The 25,428-nt window shown below is 56.5% G+C and overlaps 1 protein-coding gene across 2 annotated transcripts in view; it reads right to left on the bottom strand.

The window, feature by feature from the left end:
* EPHA2 (EPH receptor A2) overlaps nt 1–25,428 on the bottom strand; it is a 32,183-nt gene continuing 6,755 nt past the window's right edge. The window contains exons 3-17 of one of the 2 annotated variants that reach the window (XM_024231645.3): nt 24,277–24,946; nt 14,154–14,309; nt 13,732–14,064; nt 11,670–11,785; nt 11,050–11,203; nt 10,482–10,581; nt 9,920–9,975; nt 9,540–9,665; nt 9,239–9,427; nt 8,034–8,095; nt 7,720–7,929; nt 7,376–7,525; nt 5,876–6,069; nt 5,100–5,255; nt 1–985 (exon numbers count right to left, since the gene is read on the bottom strand). In XM_024231645.3, coding sequence (XP_024087413.2) covers nt 880–985; nt 5,100–5,255; nt 5,876–6,069; nt 7,376–7,525; nt 7,720–7,929; nt 8,034–8,095; nt 9,239–9,427; nt 9,540–9,665; nt 9,920–9,975; nt 10,482–10,581; nt 11,050–11,203; nt 11,670–11,785; nt 13,732–14,064; nt 14,154–14,309; nt 24,277–24,946 — 2,778 coding nt within the window. In that variant the 3' untranslated portion in view covers nt 1–879. Of the gene's footprint in view, nt 1,129–5,099; nt 5,256–5,875; nt 6,070–7,375; nt 7,526–7,719; nt 7,930–8,033; nt 8,096–9,238; nt 9,428–9,539; nt 9,666–9,919; nt 9,976–10,481; nt 10,582–11,049; nt 11,204–11,669; nt 11,786–13,731; nt 14,065–14,153; nt 14,310–24,276; nt 24,947–25,428 lie in introns of both variants that reach the window. The other variant, XM_054540967.2, reaches the window with a different exon arrangement.

Genomic DNA, 25,428 nt, shown 5'->3' with positions numbered 1-25,428 from the left:
TCGGTTTGAATCATCTGCAACTTTATTCCAGAGCAGAAATAAGTCATTTTCTAACAATAAATATAAAAAAATAATAAATTAAGATTTGAAAAAAATTTCCAACAAAACAAAATCCTTAACACTGACAGAATAGAAGTTGCTATCCAAACGGATAAGAGATGGGGCAGACTGGGGCATGGGCAGGACACTCCTGCAGCACCGGCCCCCGGGTGCCTAGCTCAGGAATGTTTGACACCCTCTGTCCCCAGCCCTGGCGGGGCCCCCTGCCACACACACACATTCTCTCCACAAAGTACAAAATATATATTTAAAAACCTCAACACAACCAAGCATCTTGCAAAGGCCCAGGAAAGCAAGGGTTTGGCCAGTCAGGGATGAGGACGGGGCCCGAGGGTCTAAAGAAGGCACTAGAGGGACGGGGACCGCTTTGGGTCTCGTCCAGTCAAGTTCACAGTCTGCCCTCTTAGTGTGAGGAAATGCGGCTTGAGGTACCCTGTTCACTTGGCGCTGGGCCAAGCCCCCCATCTCCTGAGATGGCCTCATGTGGGAGAAGACGAAGGGGAGGTCGGCTTGGGAATATCCTATATGTCTGTCCGAAGGCCGTGGCGGGGCTCCTGCTCCAAGGATGCTGGGACGTGGCGGTGCCTGCTAAGTGCTCAACTGTGTGTGTCTCGCAGGGAAAGAGGGCCCGGCCCAGCATCCCTGGTCATCTCCTCAGTTCAGGCCGGGGTATCATCCGAGACCCCTCAGCAGAAGTTGCAGGGGGAGGAAAGAACTAGAAATAAATAAGGTCCCCAGTGGCCCAGCATGGCACAGCAGGGAGGCCACTCTGTTTCTTCAAGTATTCTTGGCCGATGGGGCTCCAGGCCCTCTCGAGGCTCAGATGGGGATTCCCACAGTGTTCACCTGGTCCTTGAGTCCCAGCAGGCTGTAGGCGATGCGCTTCTGGTGGCCGGGCAGCCGCACCCCAATCCTCTTGATGTCGCTGTGGGCCCGGAGGGAGAGAGGGAGAGTTAGGGGCTGGAGCAGGGGAGGGGGCCGGGCTGGGTGGGGACAGGACTCGGTGGGCAGCTGGGGAGGGGAGTGGAGGGAGGCAGAGGAGGAGGGTGGAGAGGGTGCCTTGGGGACCTGTAGGGCAAGAGAGCTCTAGTTAGGTAGGCCTGGGAGAAGGAGCCACAGCCTAGAAGCTTGCCAAGGTGGCCCACCATCAACAAAGTTAGGAAAACGACAGAAGCCTCAACTGCGTACGATGCTTTAAAAAAATAAAAATAAATCAAATCTTCTGAATTATCTGTGAGGCAGGTGCTCTTTTTCATCCCCATTTTGCAGATTAGAGAACTGACGTCAGAGAGGTGAAGTGACTTGCCCAAGGTCACACAGCTAGGAGGTAGAAGAGCTGGGAATCAAACCAGCTATGAACAAATGCCTCCCCTCCCCTCACCCCTAGTCTGTCCCCAGTGCCCCCAGCTCAGGCCTCCTTCCCAGGAACTCTCTAGGGATGTCACTCAAAGCCTCTCTGCCCAAGGTCTCTTCCCATCTGCTGCCTCATTTCTCCCTCACCCCTTCCAAGTTCCCACTGCTGATCATGAAGGAAGGACTCGGGAAATACTTGAAGGGTTAAACTCTGCGAGTCTTCATGGATGAGGCTTGCGGGTCACCAGATCCAGTGACTAGGAAGATGTCTTCTCTTGGGGGAACCTCAGTTTCCTCCCGTGTAAAATGGGAGCTACTGTCCATCTGGAGGGCGAGAGACCTCAAAACCAGCAGCCGAGGGGGAAGGCAGCATCAGTACCAGATGGACAGATGTGCCCAGGAGCCCACAGTCCTGCTTTCCCACCCCCACAGGGTACACACTCTGCTGGGGCCCCCTTCCATGCCCCTCCATCCCCTCATGAAATCACTTATGCTCCCAGGAACCTGTGAGGAGGGCATTTATTACTCACTCTGGGAGTTTTCTCCTCCACCGTCCTCACCCACTAGCCCAAACCCATGAAAACACCCAAGTTTTTATGGACTGTCTTTTGGCTGTAAAGGGAGCTAATTATATGATGCAAGATCCTAGTTGCAGTTCTGCAGACATGACTTTCCCACAGGCTCTGGGAGCCCTGGCACAGGCGCAGAGCAGGGAAGGGCAGACCCAGGTGAGTTGGGGGGACTCCAGGACTTCCCGCAGAGGCTGGTGCTCCCACAGCAGCAGGAAGGCCGGGACATTTGGGACATTTGGGACATTTGGGAGAACTTCCTATGCTACCCGCACAGGACGTCTCTAACCTATACAGTTGGAGGTGCTGAAAAAGCAGCAGTTTTCCACACACTTGAAGGTCTAGAATTGTGGTCCCTAGAAAAGCGCTCAGACCACGGGGAAGGAGACAGGACCCCCGGCCTGACCCCAGATTCACTCACTTGCAGTTCCGCAGGTGGGGCAAGGAGTCTGCATTTGGTTGAATCCCAGAAGAAACCTGACATCCGGTTTAAGAACCGGAACTTGTCAGTGCTGAGACCTCGTCATCTGGGCCCATCACCCCCACAGCCCCTGCTCCCACCCCCACCCCTGCCCAGGGTCCAGGATAGGCCTGGCACATAGTAGGTCCCTAGGGAGAGTCTGCTGCATGAATGAATGAGTGAATGAATGCTTTAGCGGAGATTGGGCTGTTGCTGGGCCACCTCTGGTCCCTCTTGCAAATGGTAGTGGTTAATCTCACAGGATGGGAGCACAGTTTGCTTTTGAGGCCCTGCACAGAAAACTCCAAGGCCATATACTCGGTGAGCTCCTACTGTGTTCTGGCCCTGGGTGCAGGGGGACGGGAGTTAAGAAATGGCTCTTGGAGCCTCACGTGTCAGATCATTCATTCATTCAGCAAGCATTCCTTCAGTGCCAAGCCTATGCCAAGGGCACTGGAGACCCTAAGATCTACAGCCTGTGCCCTCGACCCCCACACAGGATGCAAATGCTGTAGTCCCAGCTCAAGACAGAGCCTGGGGTTGGGCTATTTTTCTGGGGTGCAACATCCACCCCTTTCATCAGATGCTCACAAAACATCTGGGACCACTAGTCTAGCTAGAAACCCAACTGACTCCAAAATAGCACAAATGGAGAAGAGACAGTGGCTGTGGGACCCCAGGGGAACAGGCAGCTGGTCCCCTGGGAGGGAGTCAAGGAGGCAGGAGGCTGAGAAGGGGAGGAGGTGGGACACTGAAGCCTAAATCCTGATCCCATTGGGAAAGGCACGCATTCCCCTGCTACCAGCTCCAAGCCTCCCATTGGGACCTGTGGCGTGTGTAGACCCAGGCTTCAGGTTTTAAAAAGTCCTTTGAGATCCCCATTTATTTGGAAAGAGGCAGAGGGGAAGGAGGAGGCATGCAGGCCCCAGCTCTGAGCATCAGTGGCTGGTGGGAGGAGCGGGTGGTGGGGGGTGGGGGGCGCCGAATGACTTCCTGCCTTTATCCAGGCCCTTTCACAACAACACGCACCGCAGCACACACACACACACACACACAGCCTCCATCCATCCAAGACCGCCCCGTCCCTGCTTGTGGGAAAGGAATTGGCAAGGAGCACCCCGGGCTATTTAGGGATGCTTCTAAGAACATGTGTTTCCTATAAGCACTTCTCCGTGCCCTCAGCTCTGGTCCCCAGAAGAGAGGCTGTGTTGTCCTTGGTGGGAGCCCCTGGAGGGGCAAAGGGTCTGGTGGATGTTCCCAGGGAAAAGGAGAAAAGGAGGGGGCATTTGCACAGCGCTAGGGGAGGAAAGCAAGGGAGTGGAGGAAAAGAGGAGAGCAATGAGGATTTAGCACCTACTGTATACCAGTCGTGTCATCTGCACTGCACCCATGCAATCCCATCAAACTTGATCAAGGTCACCCGCTAGGAAGCGGCAGATGCGGGACTTGAACCCAGGCATGTGTGCAGAACCCAAGCCTGTGGCCCTGCTGCGCTGGCCGGCAGCAAAAGACATCCTGTGATCCATCTCCCCTCCCTACATCTCCCAGCCTCCCCTCTGGTTGGCTCTGTTCCTGCCTGCTTCCCATTACCGACTGTTCCCTGAGGGGGGCTATGGCCTTGGCCAGCAGGTTGGAAGCCCAGCTGAGCACTTTCCAAAGGCCCTAGAGAATGTTCATGAACAGGCTCAAATCCCAGAACTTCTGTGACCTAGAACCATGGGAGGCTCAGGTCATCCCCTCCATACGGTTCCCAAAACCTCCCAGCCTCCCGGTCTGTTCTCGCCGTGACCTTGGACCATGCACAAGCTGGGTTGTTGAAACCGGCCACTATTTTTAGAGGCACAAAAGGCTAAGAGGATAGGGTCTTCCCCCTCCTGGGACAGGAGGAGGTGTCTGTGCCAAGGCCATGCCGGGAAAAGTCTCAATGCTGGAGTTGGGAAGGAGAGAAGAGCTCCCAAGGGGCAGCTCGACAAAGGGGCAAACTCAGGACCAGCAGGGAGTAAGTGGCACTTCTCGCCAGGTGGGACTGCAGGCTGAGAGCCAACCAGGTGGAGAGAGGTGCCTGGGGTAGGCCAGGGGTTCTCTCTCCTGGGCAGCAGCCAGGGCATCTTGGAGAAGACTGCCCCAAACTGGCTACGTGACCTCAGGCAAGCCGGTAACGTCTTAGCCTGTTTCTCTACCAATGACCTCTCCGATCCCTGCGCTCTGGGACCCCGACTGACTGGGCGTGGAATCCTGCTCTCCCCCTCGTGGCTGTGGGACCCTGGGCAGGTCACTGCACTTCTCTGCATCTGTTTCTCACCTGCACCTGTTTCTCACCTGTTAACAGGACTCACCCTGCTGGGTTCTCATACAAAAGTGCTCAAGCAGAGACGGCACATAGCCCTCAGTAAACAGTAGCTACTGTTATGATTACGGTTACTATTATTTCCCCACTCTGGTAAAGGATGTAGGAAAAGGAGAGAGCTGAGAGTGGGCGCCCAGCGCTGCCAGCTGCTGGCGAAGTTCTGCCCTTCTCTTCCAAGGAGCTTCTTCCCAGAAGAGAAAGAACAAAGAGAGGAGCATTGAGGGGCAGGGAAGAGGGTTGGGGGTGCGTGGAGGCAGCCTCTGGAGTGGGAGGCAGGAGGTGAGGGGGGACGGGAAGGGCCCTGACTTACTCGTTGGTCATCTGCACCACCTTCTCGATGGCAGTGTAGCCGGCCGCCATGAAGTGCTCCGTATACTGCTGCATCTTGATGGACTCCAGCCACTCGGACACCGTGCGGAAAGGCACCCCCTCTGAGCCGCTCGTGCTGGGGAGCCGGATAGACACCCTGCAACAGGAAGCACTGCAGGTGAGGGGCTGCAGCACCCAGTCCACCCTGGGCCCCGCACCTGCTGCTCCCTAACCTGGATGATTGACTGGGCTGCCCCGTGCCTCTGTTTCCTTATCTGGGCAACAGGGAAGCCCAGTCAAGTAGGATTCAATGAGACCTCCTGGCACGTTGGGAGCGCTCAGCATCTGTAACTACTGCTGCCCCTCCACTCCTACTAACAGGACCACCACCAATAACTACCACATCATAAAACGCTACGAGCGGAGATTCCGGATCCTGAGGTCACACTTCCAGCCATGTAAGATATTCAATCGCTCTGTGTCTCAGTTTCCTCTTCTACAAAATGAGGATCACTGGACGACTCATCTCTTAGTTTGTTTAAATGAATGAAAACATATTAAGTGCTCATGCAGTGCCCTGCACACAGACACATAAGCTGGTTGCTTCTATTAGGATTTCCTGGGCCATCGTGTCCAGTCTAAGTCAAGTCCACACATAACCCCTTAGCCCCCAGCACCCCCCCACCAACTTCCCCTGAGTGGCCACTCTACCGAAGTGGTTCAGGAGTCTTCAGAAGGAAAATTAGGGTCATCATAGGCAGAGGGCATAGAACTCACCGGGGGTCGAAGTCAGCCAGGGTCTTGAGGGAGTCAGGGGCACGAATGAGCTTGTCCAGGATGCTGACGATGTCAGCGAACTTGGGGCGGCGGGCACGCTCCTGCTGCCAGCACTGCATCATGAGCTGGTAGATGGCGGAGGGGCAGTCCATGGGCGTGGGGAGCCGGAAGCCATCATTGATGGCTTTCATCACCTGGCGGGGCATGAAGGTCAGGGGCGCTGTTGCAGAAAGCCACTGAAACCCTCTGCAGCCTCCAGCCTATGGAGGTGGGTAGGGGAGGGAAGGGAAATAGGAACATCCCAGAAACAGATGGGAAGGGCCTTTCTTGAGCTGCCACCCAACCTTCAGAGCTGCCCAAAGGGCAAATGCCTAAGGGGCTGTGTCCAGAGTTCACTGGAAGGGACTTTTTTTTTTTTTTTTTGACTGAGACAGGGTCTCAGTCTGTCACCCAGGCTAGAGTGCAGTGGCGCTGTCACACCTCACGGCAGCCTCAACCTCCTGTGCTCAAGTGATCCTCCCACCTCCGCCTCCTGAGTAGCTGAGACTACAGGCACGTGCCACCACGCTTGGCTAATTTTTTAATTTTTTGTAGAGATGGGGTTTCGTCATGTTGTCCAGGCTGGTCTCGAACTCTTCAGCTCAAGTGATACTCCTGCCTCAGCCTCCCAAAGTGCTAGGATTACAGGCATGTGCCATTGCTCCCAGCTAGAAGGGACCCTACTCCCTCACAGGGCACCAGGCAGCAGCCACACTGTGTGCCCTCAGCCCAGCCTCCCTCCCACCTCTCTTCCCCTACTTCTCTTCATCTGGGTGCCTTACAGTGCCCTTGGTCTTGGCAGAGATGGGACCTCTTCTGAGAAGCCTCCCAGGCCACCAGGCTGAGTGAGGCACCAAGCACAGACACACACACACATGCATGCATGCACATGTGCACACATACGGATGCACACACATGCATGGACACACGGATACACACGTACACCCCACTCCTTGTTTCATCTCTGCACTCTCTGAATCAGCTCCTGGAACCCAGCACAAGGCCTGGCACGCAGTAGATCCTCAAGAAATATTTACGGGGCTGGGTGCGGTGGCTTACCCCTGTAATCCCAGCACTTTGGGAGGCCGAGGCGGGTGGATCACCTGAAGCGAGGAGCTAGAGACCAGCCTGGCCAACATAGTGAAACCCCGTCTCTACTAAAAATACAAAAATTAGCTGGATGTGGTGGCGCATGCCTGTAATCCCAGCTACTCGGGAGGCTGAGGCAGGAGAATTGCTTGAACCTGGGAGGTGGAGGTTGCGGTGAGCCGAGATCACACCATTGCACTCCAGCCTGGGCAACAAGAGCAAAACTCCATCTCCAAAAAAAAAAATAAACATTTATGGAGCAAACCTAAGAAGGTTCATCTAAACTGTCCTCTGCCCAGCCCCTGCAGTTTGAGATGAGTAAAGGGCTTGAGTTCAGGTCCAGGCAGGCCTGGGGAGGGCAAGGGCACCCACCTCGTGGTTGGACAGCTCCCAGTAGGGCCGCTCGCCGTAGGTCATCACCTCCCACATGACAATGCCAAAGCTCCACACGTCGCTGGCAGAGGTGAACTTGCGGTAGGAAATGGCCTCTGGGGCGGTCCAGCGGATGGGGATCTTGCCGCCCTGCAGGGAACCCAGGCCCAGTCACCACTGTGCCCTCTGGCTGGCCCCAGGACCATTGCAGCCAGGCCCCACGACCCCTCCCTGGACTCCTACAGGTGTTCTGCCTCCTGAAGCCCATGCCCAGGTCTGCAGGTAAGAGGACACCAGGCAGGGCGAAGGCCGCTTCTCCCTTGAGGTCCCCTTCCCCAACTCACACTGGTGGTGTAGGTGGCCTCGGGGTCGTCCTCCAGCACGCGGGACAGGCCAAAGTCAGACACCTTGCAGACCAGGTTGCTGTTGACGAGGATGTTGCGGGCAGCCAGGTCACGGTGCACATAGTTCATGTTGGCCAGGTACTTCATGCCAGCTGCAATGCCCCGCAGCATGCCCACCAGCTGCAGCACGCTGAACTCACCATCCTTCTCCTGCCGGAGCACAGGTGCTCAGCTGCAGGCCAGCCCTGAACCTGCCAGGCCAGCCCCAGGCTCAATGGCCAGGCATCCCCGCCCCCCGAAACCCACATCCTTACCCGAAGGAACTTGTCCAGGGCCCCATTCTCCATGTACTCAGTGATGATCATCATGGGCTTGTCTGTAGAGGCGTGGGCACAGGTGAGAGGTAAGTGGGCCCAGGCGTATGGGAGAGGTGGGCACAGATATGGGGGAAGGGGGGCACAGGTGTAGCAGAGGTGGAACAGTCGTGGGGAGGGTGGGTACAGGTATGGGGAGAGGAGGGAACAAGTGTGGGGAAAGATGGGCACAGGTGGAGGAGTGGGCACAGGTATGGGGAGAGGTGGGTTCAGGTGTTGGAGAGGAGGGCACAGGTATTGGGGAGAGGTGGGCACAGGTGTAAGGAGGTGGGTGCAAGTATCGGGGAGAGGTGGGCACAGGTATTGGGGAGAGGTGGGCACAGGTGTAGAGGAGGTGGGTACAGGTATTGGGGAGAGGTGGGCAGAGGTGTACAGGAGGTGGGTACAGGTATTGGGGAGAGGTGGGCACAGGTATAGAGGAGGTGGATAAAGGTATCAGGGAGAGGTGGGCACAGGTGTAGAGGAGATGGGTGCAGGTATGGGGGGAGAGGTGGGCACAGGTGTAGAGGAGGTGGGTACAGGTATTGGGGAGAGGTGGGCACAGGTGTAAGGAGGTGGGTGCAGGTATAGGGGAGAGGTGGGCACAGGTGTAAGGAGGTGGGTGCAGGTATGGGGGGAAGGTGGGCACAGGTGTAAGGAGGTGGGTACAGTATTGGGGAGAGGTGGGCACAGGTGTAAGGAGGTGGGTACAAGTATGGGGAGAGATGGGCACAGGTATAGAGGAGGTGGGTACAGGTATCGGGGACAGGTGGGCACAGGTGTACAGGAGGTGGGTACAAGTATGGGGAGAGGTGGGCACAGGTGTAAGGAGGTGGGTGCAGGTATGGGGGGAGAGGTGGGCACAGGTGTAAGGAGGTGGGTACAAGTATGGGGAGAGGTGGGCACAGGTGTAGAGGAGGTGGGTGCAGGTATGGGGAGAGGTGGGCACAGGTGTAAGGAGGTGGGTACAAGTATGGGGAGAGGTGGGCACAGGTGTAGAGGAGGTGGGTGCAGGTATTGGGGAAAGGTGGGCACAGGTGTAGAGGAGGTGGGTGCAGGTATGGGGGGAAGGTGGGCACAGTTATAGGGGAGGAGGGCACAGTCACAGACAGAGCACCTGCTAGGTGGCCCCTCACCACCCAACGTGGGCAGGCCCCAAGCCTCACATTTGGAGACGACGCCCTCCAGGCGAATGATGTTGTGGTGGCTGAACTGGCCCATGATGCCGGCCTCGCCAAGGAAGTCCACTCGCTGCTTTTCTGTGTAGCCGGCTTTCAGCGTCTTGATGGCCACCGGCACCTCCTTCTTCCCCGAGGATGTCTTCAGCGTGCCCTTGTACACCTCCCCAAACTCTCCTGTGGGCAGACAGGGTCAGGGGAGTGCCCCAGTCAGCCCCGGCACGAGGGCTCCCACCCTGTGTCACCACCGCTGCCTCCTCAGGGCCCCTCGGCAGGGGGCCGACCTCACCTGCTCCAATCACCTTCTGCCGAGTGACACAGGATGGATGGATCTCGGTAGTGAACTTCAACACAGCCTGGTTGGGGTCCTCATATGTGTGGGGGTCCACGTATGTCTTCAGGGGCTTCAGTTGTTCTGGAAGGAGAAGGGGTGGGGTCACAGGCAGCTCAGGAGGGGCCCCATGGGGGGTGCCTTGGAGTCAGAGGAGAAGGTCACGTGATCTTCAGCGACTTGGACCAGGCTGTGGGGGACGGACCCCTCAGAGCTACCCACAGAAGCCTGTGGCCCCACCCCAGTGCCCTGGGAACACCCTGGCTGCATCCCACCTCCCCCACAGAGCTAGGGACAGTGCGGGCAGGGCTGGGCCTGGAGCAGGGGCTGCGTCTCACCTGACTTGGAGAAGTAAACGTCCTCTGGGGACTGGCGGGCACGCAGGTTCTTCCTCCTGAAAGAGCCCCACGGGGAACCAAATGCAGGGAGGTCAGTGAGGTCTGCTCCAGCCAGGGAAGCCTCCTGACCCTACTTTGGTCCTAGGAGGACCTGGGGTGCTCAGAACGCAGCCCAGTCCCCGCTGTCACTGCCCAAGCTCCACTCTCAGGGCCGAGGGTGCGGAGAAGGCGGATGGAGGAACGGGGAGGAATGGCCCCTTAAGCAGTCGTGATGAAGGCATTCCCATTAGAGCTACTCGGGGATTCCTGCTTGCGTGTCCAGAGGAAGTGTGGACACATCATTAATAACAAGAGCAGAGGTAATGACCCCCATGTCCCGGCCCCGCCGCGTGCCAGGCACTTCGCTACACACTCCAGCTCATATATCCTCGCAGCATCCGGAGGCAGGGATTAGACTAGACTAGTGTCCTGTGGGCCCCATCGTTCAGATGAGGAAACGGAGGTTCCTGCCCCATTTTCCCACCCAAGCCCACGTGGAGCCAGGGTATGGGCTCTGACAAACCTGCGGTGGATAAAGAAGCCAACTCCTGCCAGCACCAGAAGCAGGACCACACCGACAGCCACGCCGCTAATCACCGCCAAGTTGCCAGATCCCTCCGGGGCTGGTGGAAGAAATCAGCTGACGACAAGGGAGTTCCCCCACAAATCACAGCAACACCCGCGCTGCACCCAAGACACCTGGGCCCCTACTGTGTGCTGGGTGCTTGCACTTGGGAAGGCTCCAGAGGGTACTTAGTCCCATTTCATAGATGGTCAAGCGGAGGCCTTCCCAAAGGTCTCACAGGAGGTATTGCAGGTATGTGGGGCTCAAAGCTCTGGCTCTTTCTGCGATGCGGATTTGAACTTCCTCACATCACTGTTGTGAATCCACATCCCGGCTCCTCCACCCCTCAGCCTTCCATGCTTCCCCCTCCCCAGGCTTGGGGGCAGTCCCTGAAGGGCTGTCCCAGGCCCCCGCTGACCGAGAAAGGGGCATTTCTAAGTTATTTGATTCACTTCCTTTCCCAAGATGTCTAAATTACTTGGTTCTGGGCCCTGACCTGGTCCATGCCCAGGGTCCCCCAACTCACACAGCGTCTGGAATTCGTGCACCTTGCTGCCGGCCCCCTGGCCCTCCTGCGTCAGTGCCTGCACCTGGACCAGGTAGGTGGTGTCCGGAGCCAGGTCATCCAGGGTCACGGAGAAACCCTCAGTGCGGCGCACGTTGTAGCTGTTGGAGTCTCCCTGTGGGTGGGTGGCCAGCGGAGGAGCAGGCAGTGAGGGCAGGGCAGGGGCCTCGGCTCAGCCCGCTGGAGACCACCCCGAGCTAGCAAGGTGGCTTGCCTTTGTTAGCAAACTTGAGGCTCTTCTTACAGAGGAGGAAACTGAGGCTCGGAATTAAGTGACTCACTCAAGGTCAGAACCACTAAATGCATGAACCAGGACTCAAACCGAGCTGTGTGGGGTCCCAAAATTCCGCCCCTGTCCTCACCCTGACTGCCTCTTCCAAGGACACCATGTCTTCTCTCCTACAAATCTCTGCTGTGCTGCCTTGGGAGATGTAACCCCCTGGCAGACCCCAGGCCTCAGTTTCCCCATCTGCAGAAGGGCGCTTCTTCAGATGGCTGGGTGGTTTGGTGAGCATCTGTGTGACCAGCCTGTCCCCTGCTCTCGGCCCAGCTAGAGCCAGCCCTGCCCCTCTGGGAGTTACCTTCTTGCGGTAGGTGACCTCGTACTTCCACACGCGGCTCTGCTGCGGCGGGGGGATGCTCCAGGAGACGCTAAGAGAGGTGGTGCTGCGGCCCTCCAGCCTCACCTTGGGGGGCTCTGGGCAGGACAGGCAGTGGGGGAAGTGGGTAAGAAGCTGCCTACGAGCAGGCAGGGTCTGGGGGGACAAGTGGACGTGGAGCCAGATCCTCCACAGCCCAGATTCTTTCATTTTTTTGAGACAGGATCTCGCTCTGTCACCCAGGCTCGAGTGCAGTGGCACGATCTCGGCTCACTACGGCTTCGAACTCCTGTGCTCAAGTGATCCTCCTGCCTCAGCTTCCTGAATAGCTGGGGCTACAGACAAGTGCTACTGTACCTGGCTAATTTTTGTATTTTTTGTAGAGATGGGGTCTCCCTATGTTGCCCATGCTGGTCTCAAATGCCTGAGCTCAAGCAATCCTCCTGCCTCAACCTCCGAAAATGCTGGGATTATGGGCGTGGTGACCACGCCCAGCCCCCAGGCTCTTTAGATCCCAACCTAGGGTCCTAAACTTCCAGCTCCAGAGCACAGGGCCCGAGCCCCAGGCCTCCACCCTGGCCCCATCACAGGGGCTGGCACATCAGAGGTGCCCCATATTTACGAGTGCATAAATAATAATAATAATAAAAGGCCAGGCGCGGTGGCTCATGCCTGTAATCCCAGCACTTTGGGAGGCTGAGGTGGGAGGATCACCTGAGGTTGGGAGTTCGAGACCAGCCTGACCAACATGGAGAAACCCTATCTCTACTAAAAATACAAAATTAGCTGGGCGTCGTGGCGCATGCCTGTAATCCCAGCTACTCGGGAGGCTGAGGCAGGAGAATCGCTTGAACCCGGGATGCAGAGGTTGCGGTGAGCCAAGATTGTGCCATTGCACTCCAGCCTGGGCAACAAGAGCAAAACTCTGTCTCAAAAAAAAAAAAAAAGAAGAAGAAGAAGAACTAACTTTTCCCGAATGCTTGCTTTTTTTTTTTTTCTTTTGAGACGGAGTTTCGCTCTTGTTGCCCAGGCTGGAGTGCAATGGCACGATCTCAGCTCACCGCAACCTCCGCCTCCCGGGTTCAAGCGATTCTCCTGCCTCAGCCTCCCAAGTAGCTAGGATTACAGGCATGCGCCACCACGCCCAGCTAATTTTTTGTATTTTTAGTAGAGATGGGGTTTCTCCATGTTGGTCAGGCTGGTCTCGAACTCTCGACCTCAGGTGATCTGCCCACCTCAGACTCCCAAAGTGCTGGGATTACAGGCGTGAGCCACCGCACTCAGTCTCAATTCTCAATTATTATCCCACTTTACAGGTGAGAACATTGAGGCTCAGAGAGGTTAAGTAACCTGCCCACAGTCACAGAGCTCAGAAGCGGCTCTAGGGCAGGAGTGTCCAATCTTTCAGCTTCTGTGGGCCATAATGGAAGAATTGTCTTGGGCCACACATAAAATACACCAACACTAACAACAGGTGATGAGCTAAAAAAAAAAAAAAAAATTTGCAGGCCAGGCGCAGTGGCTTACGCCTGTAATCTCATCACTTTGGGAGGTCGAGGCGGGTGGATCATGAGGTCAGGAGATCAAGACCAGCCTGGCCAACATAATGAAACCCCGTCTCTACTAAAAATACAAAAAATTAGCTGTGTGTGGTGGCACGTGCCTGTAATCCCAGCTACTCCAGAGGCTGAGGCAGGAGAATTGCTTGAACCCGGGAGGCGGAGGTTGCAGTGAGCTGAGATCGAGCCACTGCACTCCAGCCTGGGCAACAGAGCGAGACTCTGTCTCAAAAAAAAGGGGAAAAAAATTGCAAAAATAATATCATAATGTTTTAAGAAAATTTACAAATTTGTGTTGGGCCGCATTCAATGTCGGCTGGGGCCGCATGTGGCCCACGGGTTGGACAAGCTTGCTCTAGACACTGTGCCTTTAACTACTTGCTCTGCTGCCTCTCTCTAAACACACCCGAGCCCCAGGTGGCCGTCCTCCTTAAGCCCCACCTCGGCAGACCCCATAAGACACAGCTGCCACCCCTGGACCTCACCTGTCTGGTTGATGCTGACACTGGCAGTACGGAAGCTGCGGCTGGTCACCAGGCCTGAGACGCCATTGCGGGCCTCCACGGTAAAGGTGTAGTTCATGTGGGGCTCCAGGTCGCTGACTGTCACACTGGTTCGGGTCAATCCGTGCGGAGGCTCCGAGTAGCGCACACTGGCCTCACACGGCCCGCACTCCCCAGACTCGGGCCAGCACTGTTCACAGGTGACGCTGTAGACAATGTCCTCGCGGCCTCCGCTGTCCTGAGGGGGCGTCCAGCGCAGCTCCACCTTGGCACCCATGCCCACGGCCGTGAGGTAGTGTGGGGCGGAGGGGGGTCCTGCACAGACAGGAGGAGTCAGTGCTGTGCTGGACCCAGGCGGACACGTCACCCTCAGTCACGCCACCCTGACCCACTGCAAGACTCACGTGTGCAAGGCATCGACGCTGGGTCCTGAGGTGCCCGGAAGAAGCCTTCCTCACACTCGCAGGAGGTGGCACCCTCAGGGGATGGCAGCGTGTGCTCAGGGCACTCCAAGCAGGGGCTCTCAGATGCCTCAAACTTAAAGAATCCAGGAGAGCAGGCTGGTGGGCACAGGACAGACAGAGCGCAAGGACATCAGTTCAATCTGCTTCCACCCCACGTGACTGTCTCATTCCCTCACCAGGGACCCCTGCCCTGCAAGCAGGTCAGTAAATCTCTATGGACCTGTTTTCTCATCGGCAAAATGTCTTGTGATGGAAAAATGCGTGGCAAGAGCCTAGCATGTACCAGGCACCCAGGAAGTGCTTCACACACATGCTGCAAACCTTTGCTTCACTCCCCACTGGCTCCTGCAAGAAGCACCACGCCCCTGAGCCTGGCATTCAAGGCCATACCTCGCCTTTCAGCCAACCAAGAATCCCATCACAGCCTAGCTCAGCACTTAACCAAGCACGCTGCCCACCGGCCTCATCCCCTTTCCTCCATGCAGACTAGCCTGTCAGGTCCCCACCTGGGTAGCTGAGAGCTGCCCAGGGCAATGACTGCCTCTTCTTGACTATGTGTGTTTGTTGACTGTCACCACCACCCTGACTCACTGGCCAGCCTCATCAGTTCAGGATGCCATCCCTGCAGGTGTTGCCTCCAGCCCAGGACCTGCCCTCCTTTCCATCCGGGGCTGACCAGGAAGCAGGAAAGGCCAAGCCCCCTGGCATTTTCTCTGGCTCTGCTTCCAGAACCGAGTCATATCCGCTACTCACAAGGACAGCCAGGAAGTGTCTCTTCCTCCCCCAGTGGCCAGTCCTGTCCTGGCCCAGCAGGCTGGGGGCTCAGGCACCTGACTCCGGGGGCTTCTTCCTCCCACCGCCCTATCCTGTCTTATCCCGCCCCTGCCCTAAGCCCCTTCCTGGCCCTACAGGCAGGAAGCTGCCCAGACACAGGGCTCACGGTGCAGGGCTGTCCAGGGCTTGGGCAGCTGCTGAAGTGGCCAGGGTGGGTAGAGGTCACCCTAGGGAGCTCCCCCAACAGCCCTACAATTATAATCCTTCAGATTGTTCTGATGAGAGGGTCCTGAGACACCTCCAACCTCAGCACCATGTTCACCACACACAATGATCCTCTGCTCTGTGCCTGGCCCACCCCCAGTGCTGGATATGCACCAGGACGGAAACAAACCCCTGATCTCAGGGAGCAGAAGCACCTGACAAGGTCTGCAAGACAGAGGGAGGAAACAAGCTAAGGGCTAAGGGGGTGGAGAAGGGGAAAAACCTTGGCCAGGAGTCTGAGAAGTCACAGAGGGGACATTTTGGCTGGGGTTCAGAGGCTGCATAGGAGTTTAGCAGGGGAGTGATAGATGTTGGGAGAGGGAGTTAGGAGTGAGAAAGTGCATGACTAATATGGAAGGTATGAGTGGGTTTGTGGGCACAAATGTGGGGAGCAGCAAGCAATAAAACGGTTGAGAAAGGCCTTCAATGCCAGGCCAAGAAGCTGGGACTTTATCCTGGAGGCAATGGAAAGCCGCTGGAGGTCTGATGGGGGGAAGTCAGACCCCTGCCGTCAGGAAAAATCTGTGCCTGGAGGCAGCTTTTGTCCAAGACCCTGGGGACAGCCTGGCCCCTAATGGCCTAAGGACAACCCCCTCCAGGGAAGCCAATTTCAAGTGCCCTGACCCAAGCAGACCTGCTAACTCTCAGGGACAGAATCTGGAGCGAAGACTCTCTTCATCCAGTCCCCTCTGTGAGCAGAGGTGGAGAGGGGGACCAGGAGTCAGGGGAACAGGACTCAAAGGACACCTAGCTCTGTAAGGTGCCAGATAGTGACTTCCTGCTGATGACTCTGCTCTCAGAGCCAGGCTGCATCCCTGTCCCCTCCCCACCCTGGCCCAGGGACCACACAAACAGCTGCTCTCACCCCCTTGGTCCATCCTGCTTCTGCAGACCCTCAGCATTGGCCCTGCGAGAGCTCAGGCACACAGAGCAGGGAAGGGGGCTTGTCCCGGGTCATGCAGCAGGACAGAGGAGGCCCAGGACCTGACTCCTGCTCTGCACAGAGCCTGGAGTCCCAATGACAGTACCTACTGTGCGCAGGGCTGGGGCTGAGCACTTTACACTCATTTAGTCCTCGCAATAGACCTGCCATGTACAGGCACTATTAGCGCTCGTTCCACTTTGGAGGTGAGGAGCGACAAAAAAACTTGCCCAAGGTCACCAAGCTCCCAAGAAGGAAACCAGAACTCAAACTTAGGATGCCTGATTTTCAGCCTCTCTCTTCTCCCACTCCTTTTTCATTATTTATTTATTTATTTATTTATTTATTTCTGTTTTTGAGATGGAGTCTCGCTCTGTTGCCCAGGCTGGAGTGAAGTGGTGGGATCTCAGCTCACTGCAACCTCCGCCTCCTGGGTTCAAGCAATTCTCCTGCCTCAGCCTCCTGAGTAGCTGGAACTACAGGCACCGGCCATCATGCCTGGCTAACTTTTGTATTTTTAGTAGAGATGCAGGCTGGTCTCGAACTCCTGGCCTCAAGTGATCCACCCGTCTCGGCCTCCCAAAGTGCTGGGATTACAGGCATGAGCCACCACGTCTGGCCTATTTTATTTTTTAGAGACGGGGTCTGTCTGTGTTGCCCAGGCTGGTCTCTTGACCTCCTGGCCTCAAGTGATCCTCCCACCTCGACTTCCCACAATGCTGGGATTACAGGCGTGAGCCACTGCGTCGGGCCTCCTTTCCCACTTCTGTTCTTAGGAACACTTCATTTTGGAGCAAAGATAAATCAACATTCTGAAACAAGCCTGAAGAGAGAGGAGATAAGGACTGACCCACTTCAAAAGCCAGAAACTCCCGACGAATTTCAGAGCAGCTGTGGGTCTATGTGTTGTGGGGAGGGGGAGGGTATTCCCCACCACAGATCTTCTCAAACTAGGCACTTTTGTGTCTGTGAGCAGAAAAGTATAGACTCCAGCCCAGGGGGGTTGGTTGGGGTGGCTGAAGTGGTCTCCTTCAAGCCTCGAATGTCTTCAAATCTCCTATTGTATTTGGAAACCCATGAGTATATTGCATCCCTCCCCATAACATATCTGCATGATACAAAAATAGCTCTCTCCTCCACCAGATCTTTGAGTAAAACTGAGACTCCAGAAAGCTGGGCCATGTTTATCCTGGGGTTTCAATTCCTCCAAATGCCCTGACTTGTCTGCCGAGGAGACTTCACCTGGCTAAGTGCTGGCTCCAGGTGGTCCAGGGCCAGCTGACTTGGGAAGCTCCGGGGCGTTCCCAGCCCAGGCCCTCAGGCCAGGCAGGGGCCATAAACCCCCACAGCCCAGGCTCGGACTCATTGAAGGCTTTAGCCACCTGCAAACCGTCACAATGCCCTGACTCCCCACCGTGCGGCTGCTCCTATGCCAAGAGGAGGAAGTGGGGGAAGAGATGGGCTCTTTGGCCCCAGCGCCCGGGGGTGGCCTGCCTGCTGCTGCCAGGAAAGAGGGAATTTGGAGAGATTTCCGCTGCGGATGTGCCAGATAATACAGCAGAGAGGCAGCGTCAACAGGGCATGTGCCTGCCTGATGAGATGTGCTTCCCCTCCTCCTACCACAGAACTACCAGGGGCTGTCTCCAGGGCCCCGCCAGAGTTTCCAAGTGCTCAGGGGTCCCAGAGTTCATGAGTAGGACACCAGCAAGCCCCTGTGTTCTTCCTGACTTTATCTAGTTGGATTTCCTGGCATTCTGGGCGGGCAAATGGGGACAGGGGTCACGCACACTCAAACACACCCACATACACCAAATACCTACTGTTCCTTAGCCAACCAGCAAACTCCTATGCATCCTTTAATACCCAGCTTAAGCTCCTCTACACAGCCCTCCCAGACTGCCCAATTCCTGGCCCCCCTGGCCCCCATTAGGGCATCTATTAATCTTATGTTTACCAAATAGAAATGGGCACTTCATACGTGTCTGGCACAATGCTGGGTGCTAGGATACGATGGTGAGACAGATAAACACCGTTTCAGCTCCAGGGGAATTCAAAACTTGGCTTTTATGCTCCATTTGAAATTATTCCTGCATGTATCGGAGCTTCCGTGAGACTGGCAGCTCATGAGGAGCAGGAATGGAGACCAATTTATCTGTGTCCCATGGCCCAGCGGTGCTCAGTTAATGTTTGCTGAATGGATGGACAGACGGATGGATGGATGGATAGATGGGTGGGTTGGTGGGTGGATGGGTAGATGAGTGTGTGGATGGATGGATGGATGGGTGGATGAATGGATGGATGGGTGGAGGGGGGTATGAGTGGGTGGATGAATGGACAGATGAATGGACAAATGGATGGGTGGGTTGGTGGGTGGACGGATGGATGAGTGGGTGGGTAGATGGAAGGATGGATGGGTGAGTGGATGGATGGATGGGTGGGGAGGATGGACAGATGAATGGACAAGTGGATGGGTGGGTTGGTGGGTGGACAGGTGGATGAGTGGATGGATGGATGAGGGATGGATAGGTGGGTGGGTGGGTGGGTGGATAGATGGATGGATGGGGGGGAGGATGGACAGATGAATGGACAAGTGGATGGGTAGGTTGGTGGGTGGACGGGTGAATGAGTAGATGGATGGATTAGGGATGGATAGGTGGGTGGGTGGGTGGAGGGATGAATGGATGGATGGATGGATGGATGGATGGATAGGTGGGTGGTTGGGTGGAGGGGTGGACGGATGGATGAGTAGAGGGGGGTATGAGTGGATGGATGGATGGACAGATGAATGGAAAAGTGGATGGGTGGTTTGGTGGGTTCGCGGGTAGATGAGTGAATGGATGGATGATGGATAGATGGATGGATGGATGGATGGATGGATGGATGGATGAATGGATGGATGGATGTAGGGGTGGATGGGTGGAGGGGTGGTTGGGTGGAGGGGTGGATGGATGGATGAGTGGATGGGTGGACACGTGGATGGAAGAGTGAGTGGGAGAGAGAATGGGTGGCAAACCTACCATGTGCACGTGAAATGTGCACTCCAGGGCCAGAGAAGTGAGCAGTGTTTCAGCGCCCAGAGAGACACTGTGGAGAAGGTCCACCAGGATGCCTACCTACCTTACACAAAAGCCTAACTTTGGCACACCTGTGGCACACCTGTGGAGAGCTGTTCTGGTCCCGGTTGTCTGGCAGGCCTGGGCCACTCCGAGCAGGGGAACTGGGGCACAGCGGCTGCACCTCCGGCTATACCCTGGTTTTTCCAGTTCCTGATGCCCGCCCCTCAGGTGGCAGCATGAGGTGACTCAGGGACAGACGCCCTTATCGTGACACAAGTCCAGCCCCCAATGGAGCCCCTCCTCCCAAGACACAGCCACCTCCCAGGCTGGCAATGGCAAGGTTGTGAGGTCAAGAGGTCATGGCTGCAATTCACCTAGGGCCAGTCACCGCCCAAGCCAGGCCCAGCAGGTGACCACAGGAACCACCTTGGCCTAGGGATGTGGAGCTTGGACTTTGTCTCTGGGCCCTGAGAGACGGCAAATGGCGACCTATGGGTTACTGACCCAGCAAATGAGGGAGCTGACAACCTCAGGCCCTGGTGGCTTCTTGCTCCCAGCAGGCCCTGTCGTCCCTGCAGAAGGGGGGCTGCCCCCAGGACCTGACGGCTGCCAGCACCCTGTCCCTTTCACACACACCCTAGGGAGCTATCTGCAGGCACATTCCTCCACCATTGATAAGCACCGCTCCCCACCTCAGCCCCCGCCTACCGCTCCCGTCCTGCCTCCAGCCTTTCATCTTCTGTTTGCTTTCCCTCACCTCCTTCCTTCCGTTCTGGGGACCTACTTACCTCCAGGAGGGAGAGAGGGAGGGAGGGAGAAGCCGGTGCCCGCCCAGCGGAGATGCCAGCGCCTAGCTTTGCCCCCAATGTGAGCTGAGGGTGGGGCAGACAGGGCACAGAGGTGAGAGCCACCATGGGGGGCTGCGGGTGCTGCCACCATGGTCCCACCCCTGTAGGCCAGAAGAAACATCACAGAAATAAGGCCTGGTGGGACTTCCCAGCAGGGGACAAAGCCTGCGAGCCACAGCCAGCAGCTCCCAGAGTCTTCCACCTGGGGGACCAACTGTGACCTGATGAAACAGGAGTCCTGCCAGCAGCCCCTGTCATGGCCCGAGACCACCCTGTCTAAAGACCACCTTAACCACAGCCATACCCTAGCCAGGGGACTCCTCCCTGTCAGCATGGACTTTAGGCCACTCGGGCTGCAAGCAGTGGGACCTCTCCTCACCACACTTGAGTCACACAGTCAACAGCTTCCCCGGTATTCAGACTGAGCCCCAGTGGGAAACTACAGGAGGGAAGCTCGGATCACCAGGTTGACGGTGCCCTTCAGGGCCACAGGTCCAGCCCACTCATTTTACAGATGGGGGTGGGACCCCGAGGGGACCTGCTAAGGTCATACAGCCTGTGGGTGGAAGGACACACACCAGGGGCAACTGCCTTCTTGTGCCAGGCCCCCATTCTTTTAGTCACTGTTCACTGCTTCCTCTCCGGACCTCAGTTTCCTCATTTGTAAAATGGGGATCAAGTCCTCATCCTCTCTGGGTTCTGTGTGAAGATGGAAGAAAGCCCTGCTTATGAGATGTCCAGCATGGTGCCTGGAATGGGGTGTCCCTATGAACTGGGGGATCGTGAAACTACAGTAGGGAGGGGACATCCCCAAGGGGCTGGGCCCCTTGAGGGGGCAGGAGCCTCTCAGGAGGGAATCTCCAACCCCCCACAACCCCAGCTCTGGCCTCCCAGCTGTTCGGCTGAGCCGCTGGCCAAGGCTGCTGGCCACCTGCTCACCTGGCCAGCGGTCCCCAGGGCTGAGGCGCCAGCAGGGGCCCCGCCAGCTGCTGAAGCCAGCACAGGAAGCGGAGACATGGAGACAAAGCAGCCCCTGGGGGACAGCGGTCAGCCCGAGCGACTCCACTGTCCCATAGGCAGGGCCGGGGGCGGGGCGGGGGAACCAAGGGAAGCTGGCTCATTCCTGACATAGTTCACAGGAGTGCTCCGGGCAGCGTGCCCACCTGCCGCACACAGCACCTGGGAGGTGCCTCCCTTCCTCTGCCCACTTAACTCTTTCCTGAGCTCCAGGCTTCCTGGGGAAAGAACCCTGAGGAGAAACGGACAAACTGGGAATAACCTAGACAAGGTGCCAGGTGACCTCAGGGTGCCCCGCCTCTCTCTGGGTCTGGTTTGTCACCAGCAGGAGCCCCAGTGAAAGAATCTGGGTCTCCAGACCTGGGAAGGGTCCGGCAGGGAGGGCAGACCCTGTGCCTCCCTCTGGTTCTCCCTCAATGTATCCAGCAGTGCCCTCTCCAGGACCCCTGCCTCCAACAGAGCCCCCAAGCCCCTGCAACAGACCCTGCCATCCCCAGGGCTGGCCAGAGAGCCTACCCCAGGGCCAGGAGCTGAGTCAGGGATTCCAAAGGAACTGGTCACTTCCCGCCCCATTTCCTGACCCATCCTGCAGCCTGGGCGCCGCTGCACCGCCTGGATTCAGATCCTGACGCAACCACATCCTAGCTGTATGACTTCAGGCAAGCCTCTTTAGCTCTCTGAACCTCAGTTTCCTGGTCTATCAAATGGGATTGATCACAGTCCCTGCCACGCAGAAAGGCGGCATTGATTCCGCTCGCATGTCTGATAAAGCACTTGCTTGGCTCAGCGCCTGCCCCTCGGACGGCACCTGTCTACGGTAGCGACTGTCATCACTTTCAGCAGCAGCATGGCCAGGGGCTGCTGAGAAAAGTCTAGAGGTATAAAGAGGAGCCAGCCGGGCGTTCCTGGCATCTCGCGCACCGGCACCCAGCCACACTGAAAGGAATTTTCGTGGGAGGATCCCGAGGAGGAACAATCCGGCAGTAGGTGACTAGCGATTGACAGGGTCCCACGAACTAAGTCGGAAATTTCGCTCTTGGAAACTTGTCCTCCTGCTGGGCTGATCTTCCCAACAGGGGGCTGCTCGGCTCTCTGCAAACAAAATCTGCCGGAACCCTGACGCCCCACCTCTAGAGGAGGGAAGGCTGCCCCCCTTCCTGGAGAGACACCCCCACCCCAATCGTCCACTTATCTCTGCGGGGCCTGCCTCACCAGCTTGTGGAAAGTTTTCAGCTGCCCCTCACCCCCACCCCCGCATTCTTGTGCGAGGATGTCATGTGGGAGGAGCCTGCTCGCCCCACTGGGCTGCCTCGTCCCGGCCCCCTCAACCCGCAGTCATTGTCTGAAACTGGGAGTATGAATTCGAGGTCACTTAAAGCAGGGGCCGCCTGGGGAAGGGGGGCTCACTCAGCAGAGGGGAGCTGGGAAGACAAGGGGGCGATGGGATGGGCCGGAGCAGAGCCTACACCACAGGCTTATGGCCAGAAAGGCTCGTAGGGAACTTCTCATCGGGGGGTTTACAGACCGTGTTAAGTAAGGTTCTGAGGACTTGCTTTGGGAGGCAAGTGGGGCCCATCACAAAGGGCTTCAGGGTCCTCCAACCCTTCAACCCCCTCCAGGGGCTGCAGGATCCATGGCTAGAAAACAAGCATAAAGTCTGCTGGTGCTGTTGAACTTTCTCATTTTACTCAAAGGAAACCCAAGGCCAGAGATGAGGGGGGAATTAGCCAAGGTGCGTGCAACACAGCCACTAAACCTCCAATTCCTTAACATCCCGCTTATCTCAGCGAAGAAGCTGCCAGAGAGAGGGGATGAGCCAGCCCTCCAAAGGTCCGCCTGCATTCCACAAATGCTCTGCCTCATGGCCATTTCCAGAAAAAGTCACCCATTGAAAATCCACATTGCTGCGGAGATTTCCACTGTCACAGGCCCTGGCCACCCCACGCCACAGCTTCCTCCATGTGAACTCACTAATGCCCAAGCCTCATTCCCCAAGGAGAGTCTGATTGAATTGGCCCTTTTCTGGGCCCAGTGTGTCATCTATAGAGGCTCCAATGGAAAATCAATAGAGGCCCCAATGGGAAATTTGTGGCCCTGGGGACATTCAGACAAGAAAGGCAGACCCTTGGCCCCCCTCCAACCTCTCCCTCAACAAAAGCATTTCCCAAAAGCTCCGCGGGTGATCCTGATATGCAGCCAGGGGATGTGCACCCCGGGTCCAACTCAGTCGCTTCTATGTACAAAAGAGGAGTTTGAGGCCCAGGGAGTTTAAGTACCTTGCCTAAGACCACATAGTGAGTTGATAACAGACATGGAACTCGCTCCTGATACTCCACCGTGGGACCACAGTGCTGCCGCACAGGAGCTACTCAGTATACATTCGTGGGATGAATCAAAAATAACAGCCACATTTAAAAGTACTTACGTGGCAGGCACTGAATTAAGCACTTTACTATTAAGTCATTTGATTATCACAGCCACCCTACGAGATAGACGCTATGATCCTCTCCGTTTTACAGATAAGGAAACCCAGGCACAGAGAGGTCAAGGAAATGGCCTAAAGCCACACAGCTAAAAATGTAGACCTGGGATTTGAACACAGGCATTCTTGTTCTAGAGTCATCAATCATAAACTCCACATTCTACTGTTTCTCAATTCATTCATTCTTTTTTTTTTTTTCAGACAAGAGTCTCACTCTGTCACCCCAGGCTGGAGTACAGTGGTGCGATCTCTGCTCACTGCATCCTCCACCTCCCGGGTTCAAGCAATTGATTCTCGTGCTTCAGCCTCCCAAGTAGCTGGGATTACAGGTGCATGCCACCACACCCGGCTAATTTTTGTGTTTTTAGTAGAGACGGCATTTCATTATGTTGCCCAGGCTGGTCTCAAACTCCTGGGCTCAAGTGATCCACCCACCTCAGCCTCCCAAAGTGCTGGGATTACAGGCATGAGCCACCGCGCCCAGCCACAATTCATTCATTCTTAATGAATGAGTTAATCCAGCCTTAATAAGCAAACTGATGTCTGGGAAGGATCTATAATTTCCACTAACAGAACTAATATGTGTCAAAGCAGGGATGAGCTTACCAAGATTCCATGATTCCAAAGCTAAAGACCAGAACCTGGGAATGCGGCCTGTCACTCCAGAACCACTTCCCTGCCACCCAGAACCGTCACTCACCCTGGCAGGCATCCTCCACCTTCTCGTAGCCTGCCTGGCACAGGCACTGCCCAATGGGCACCAGCCACTCGCCGTCCACTGCACAGTGCATACGGGGCTCTTCACCGCCCGGTGGCACCACGGCATGGTCCACACAGGTGCCGGCCACAGTGGCCAGGGAGGGTGCATCAGAGCCGGCGATGGTCTCAGGGAAGTGGGCCAGGCCCTGCAGCAGCTCGGGGCACTTCTTGTAGTAGACACGGACGGAGAGCAGCGCCACACAGGCACCGATATCCTGGAAGGCCAGGTAGAAGCCTTTGCGGGTGAGCGGCCCCACGGAGCGCTCCTCCACGTTCAGCTTCACGTGGCGTGCCTCGAAGTCGCTGCTGACGGTGATCTCATCGGGCGCAATGGTGTCAATCTTGGTGAACAGGCGCTTCTGGAAGTTGGTGCCATAGTCCAGGTCCGACTCGGCATAGTAGAGGTTGAAAGTCTCCTTGCAGGAGCTGGCGCCGCCAGGGAAGCTGTTGCAGTCACGTACAGTAAACTTGAGCTCAATGAAGATACGCTCAGCCTCTCCTCGGTACACCCAGTTGGTGCGGAGCCAGTTGTCCTGGTCACCAGACATCACGTTGCACACGGAGTACATGTAGATCGGCATGTCATTCATGATGTTCTGCATCAGGTCCCACTGTGGGGGGAAGATACAGGTTAGTGTGGGCAGGTGCCTGGGGAAACTGAGGCCCAGGTGGCAGAGTGGGGCACTAGGAAGATGCTTTCCGGTTCGTGCTCTCCGGGTTCTACGGTGAAGGAAACTGAGGCCTGGGGTGGGTGGGGGATGCATTCATAAGTGGCTGAGCTGGAATCTGGCCCCTGGTCTTTCTGGCACATGTCTGGAAGCCGAACCTCTCTATTAGATTGTGAGCCCGCAGGTGGAGTCCGGGACTCCATGTGACCTCAGGTGGGTTATGCTCTCTAAGCCGCAATTTCCTTATCTGTGCAATGGGAGCAAGACCCCCTACCTCACAGAATTGCTGTGAGGATAAAGGACAGAATGTCTACACTGGCCGAACACAGTGCTTGGCACAAGGTAATAGGCATACGGGCAGCCAGTATGATTATTGTTACTGTTGGTGTTATTCACCATGCACCCATGTGTGTTGACAAACGCAG

Source organism: Pongo abelii, chromosome 1, assembly GCF_028885655.2.
Source record: "Pongo abelii isolate AG06213 chromosome 1, NHGRI_mPonAbe1-v2.0_pri, whole genome shotgun sequence".
NCBI classification, from domain to species: Eukaryota; Metazoa; Chordata; class Mammalia; order Primates; family Hominidae; genus Pongo; species Pongo abelii.
The sequence above is the reverse complement of the archived record's forward strand: the minus strand, read 5'-3'. Positions and strand labels throughout refer to the sequence as shown.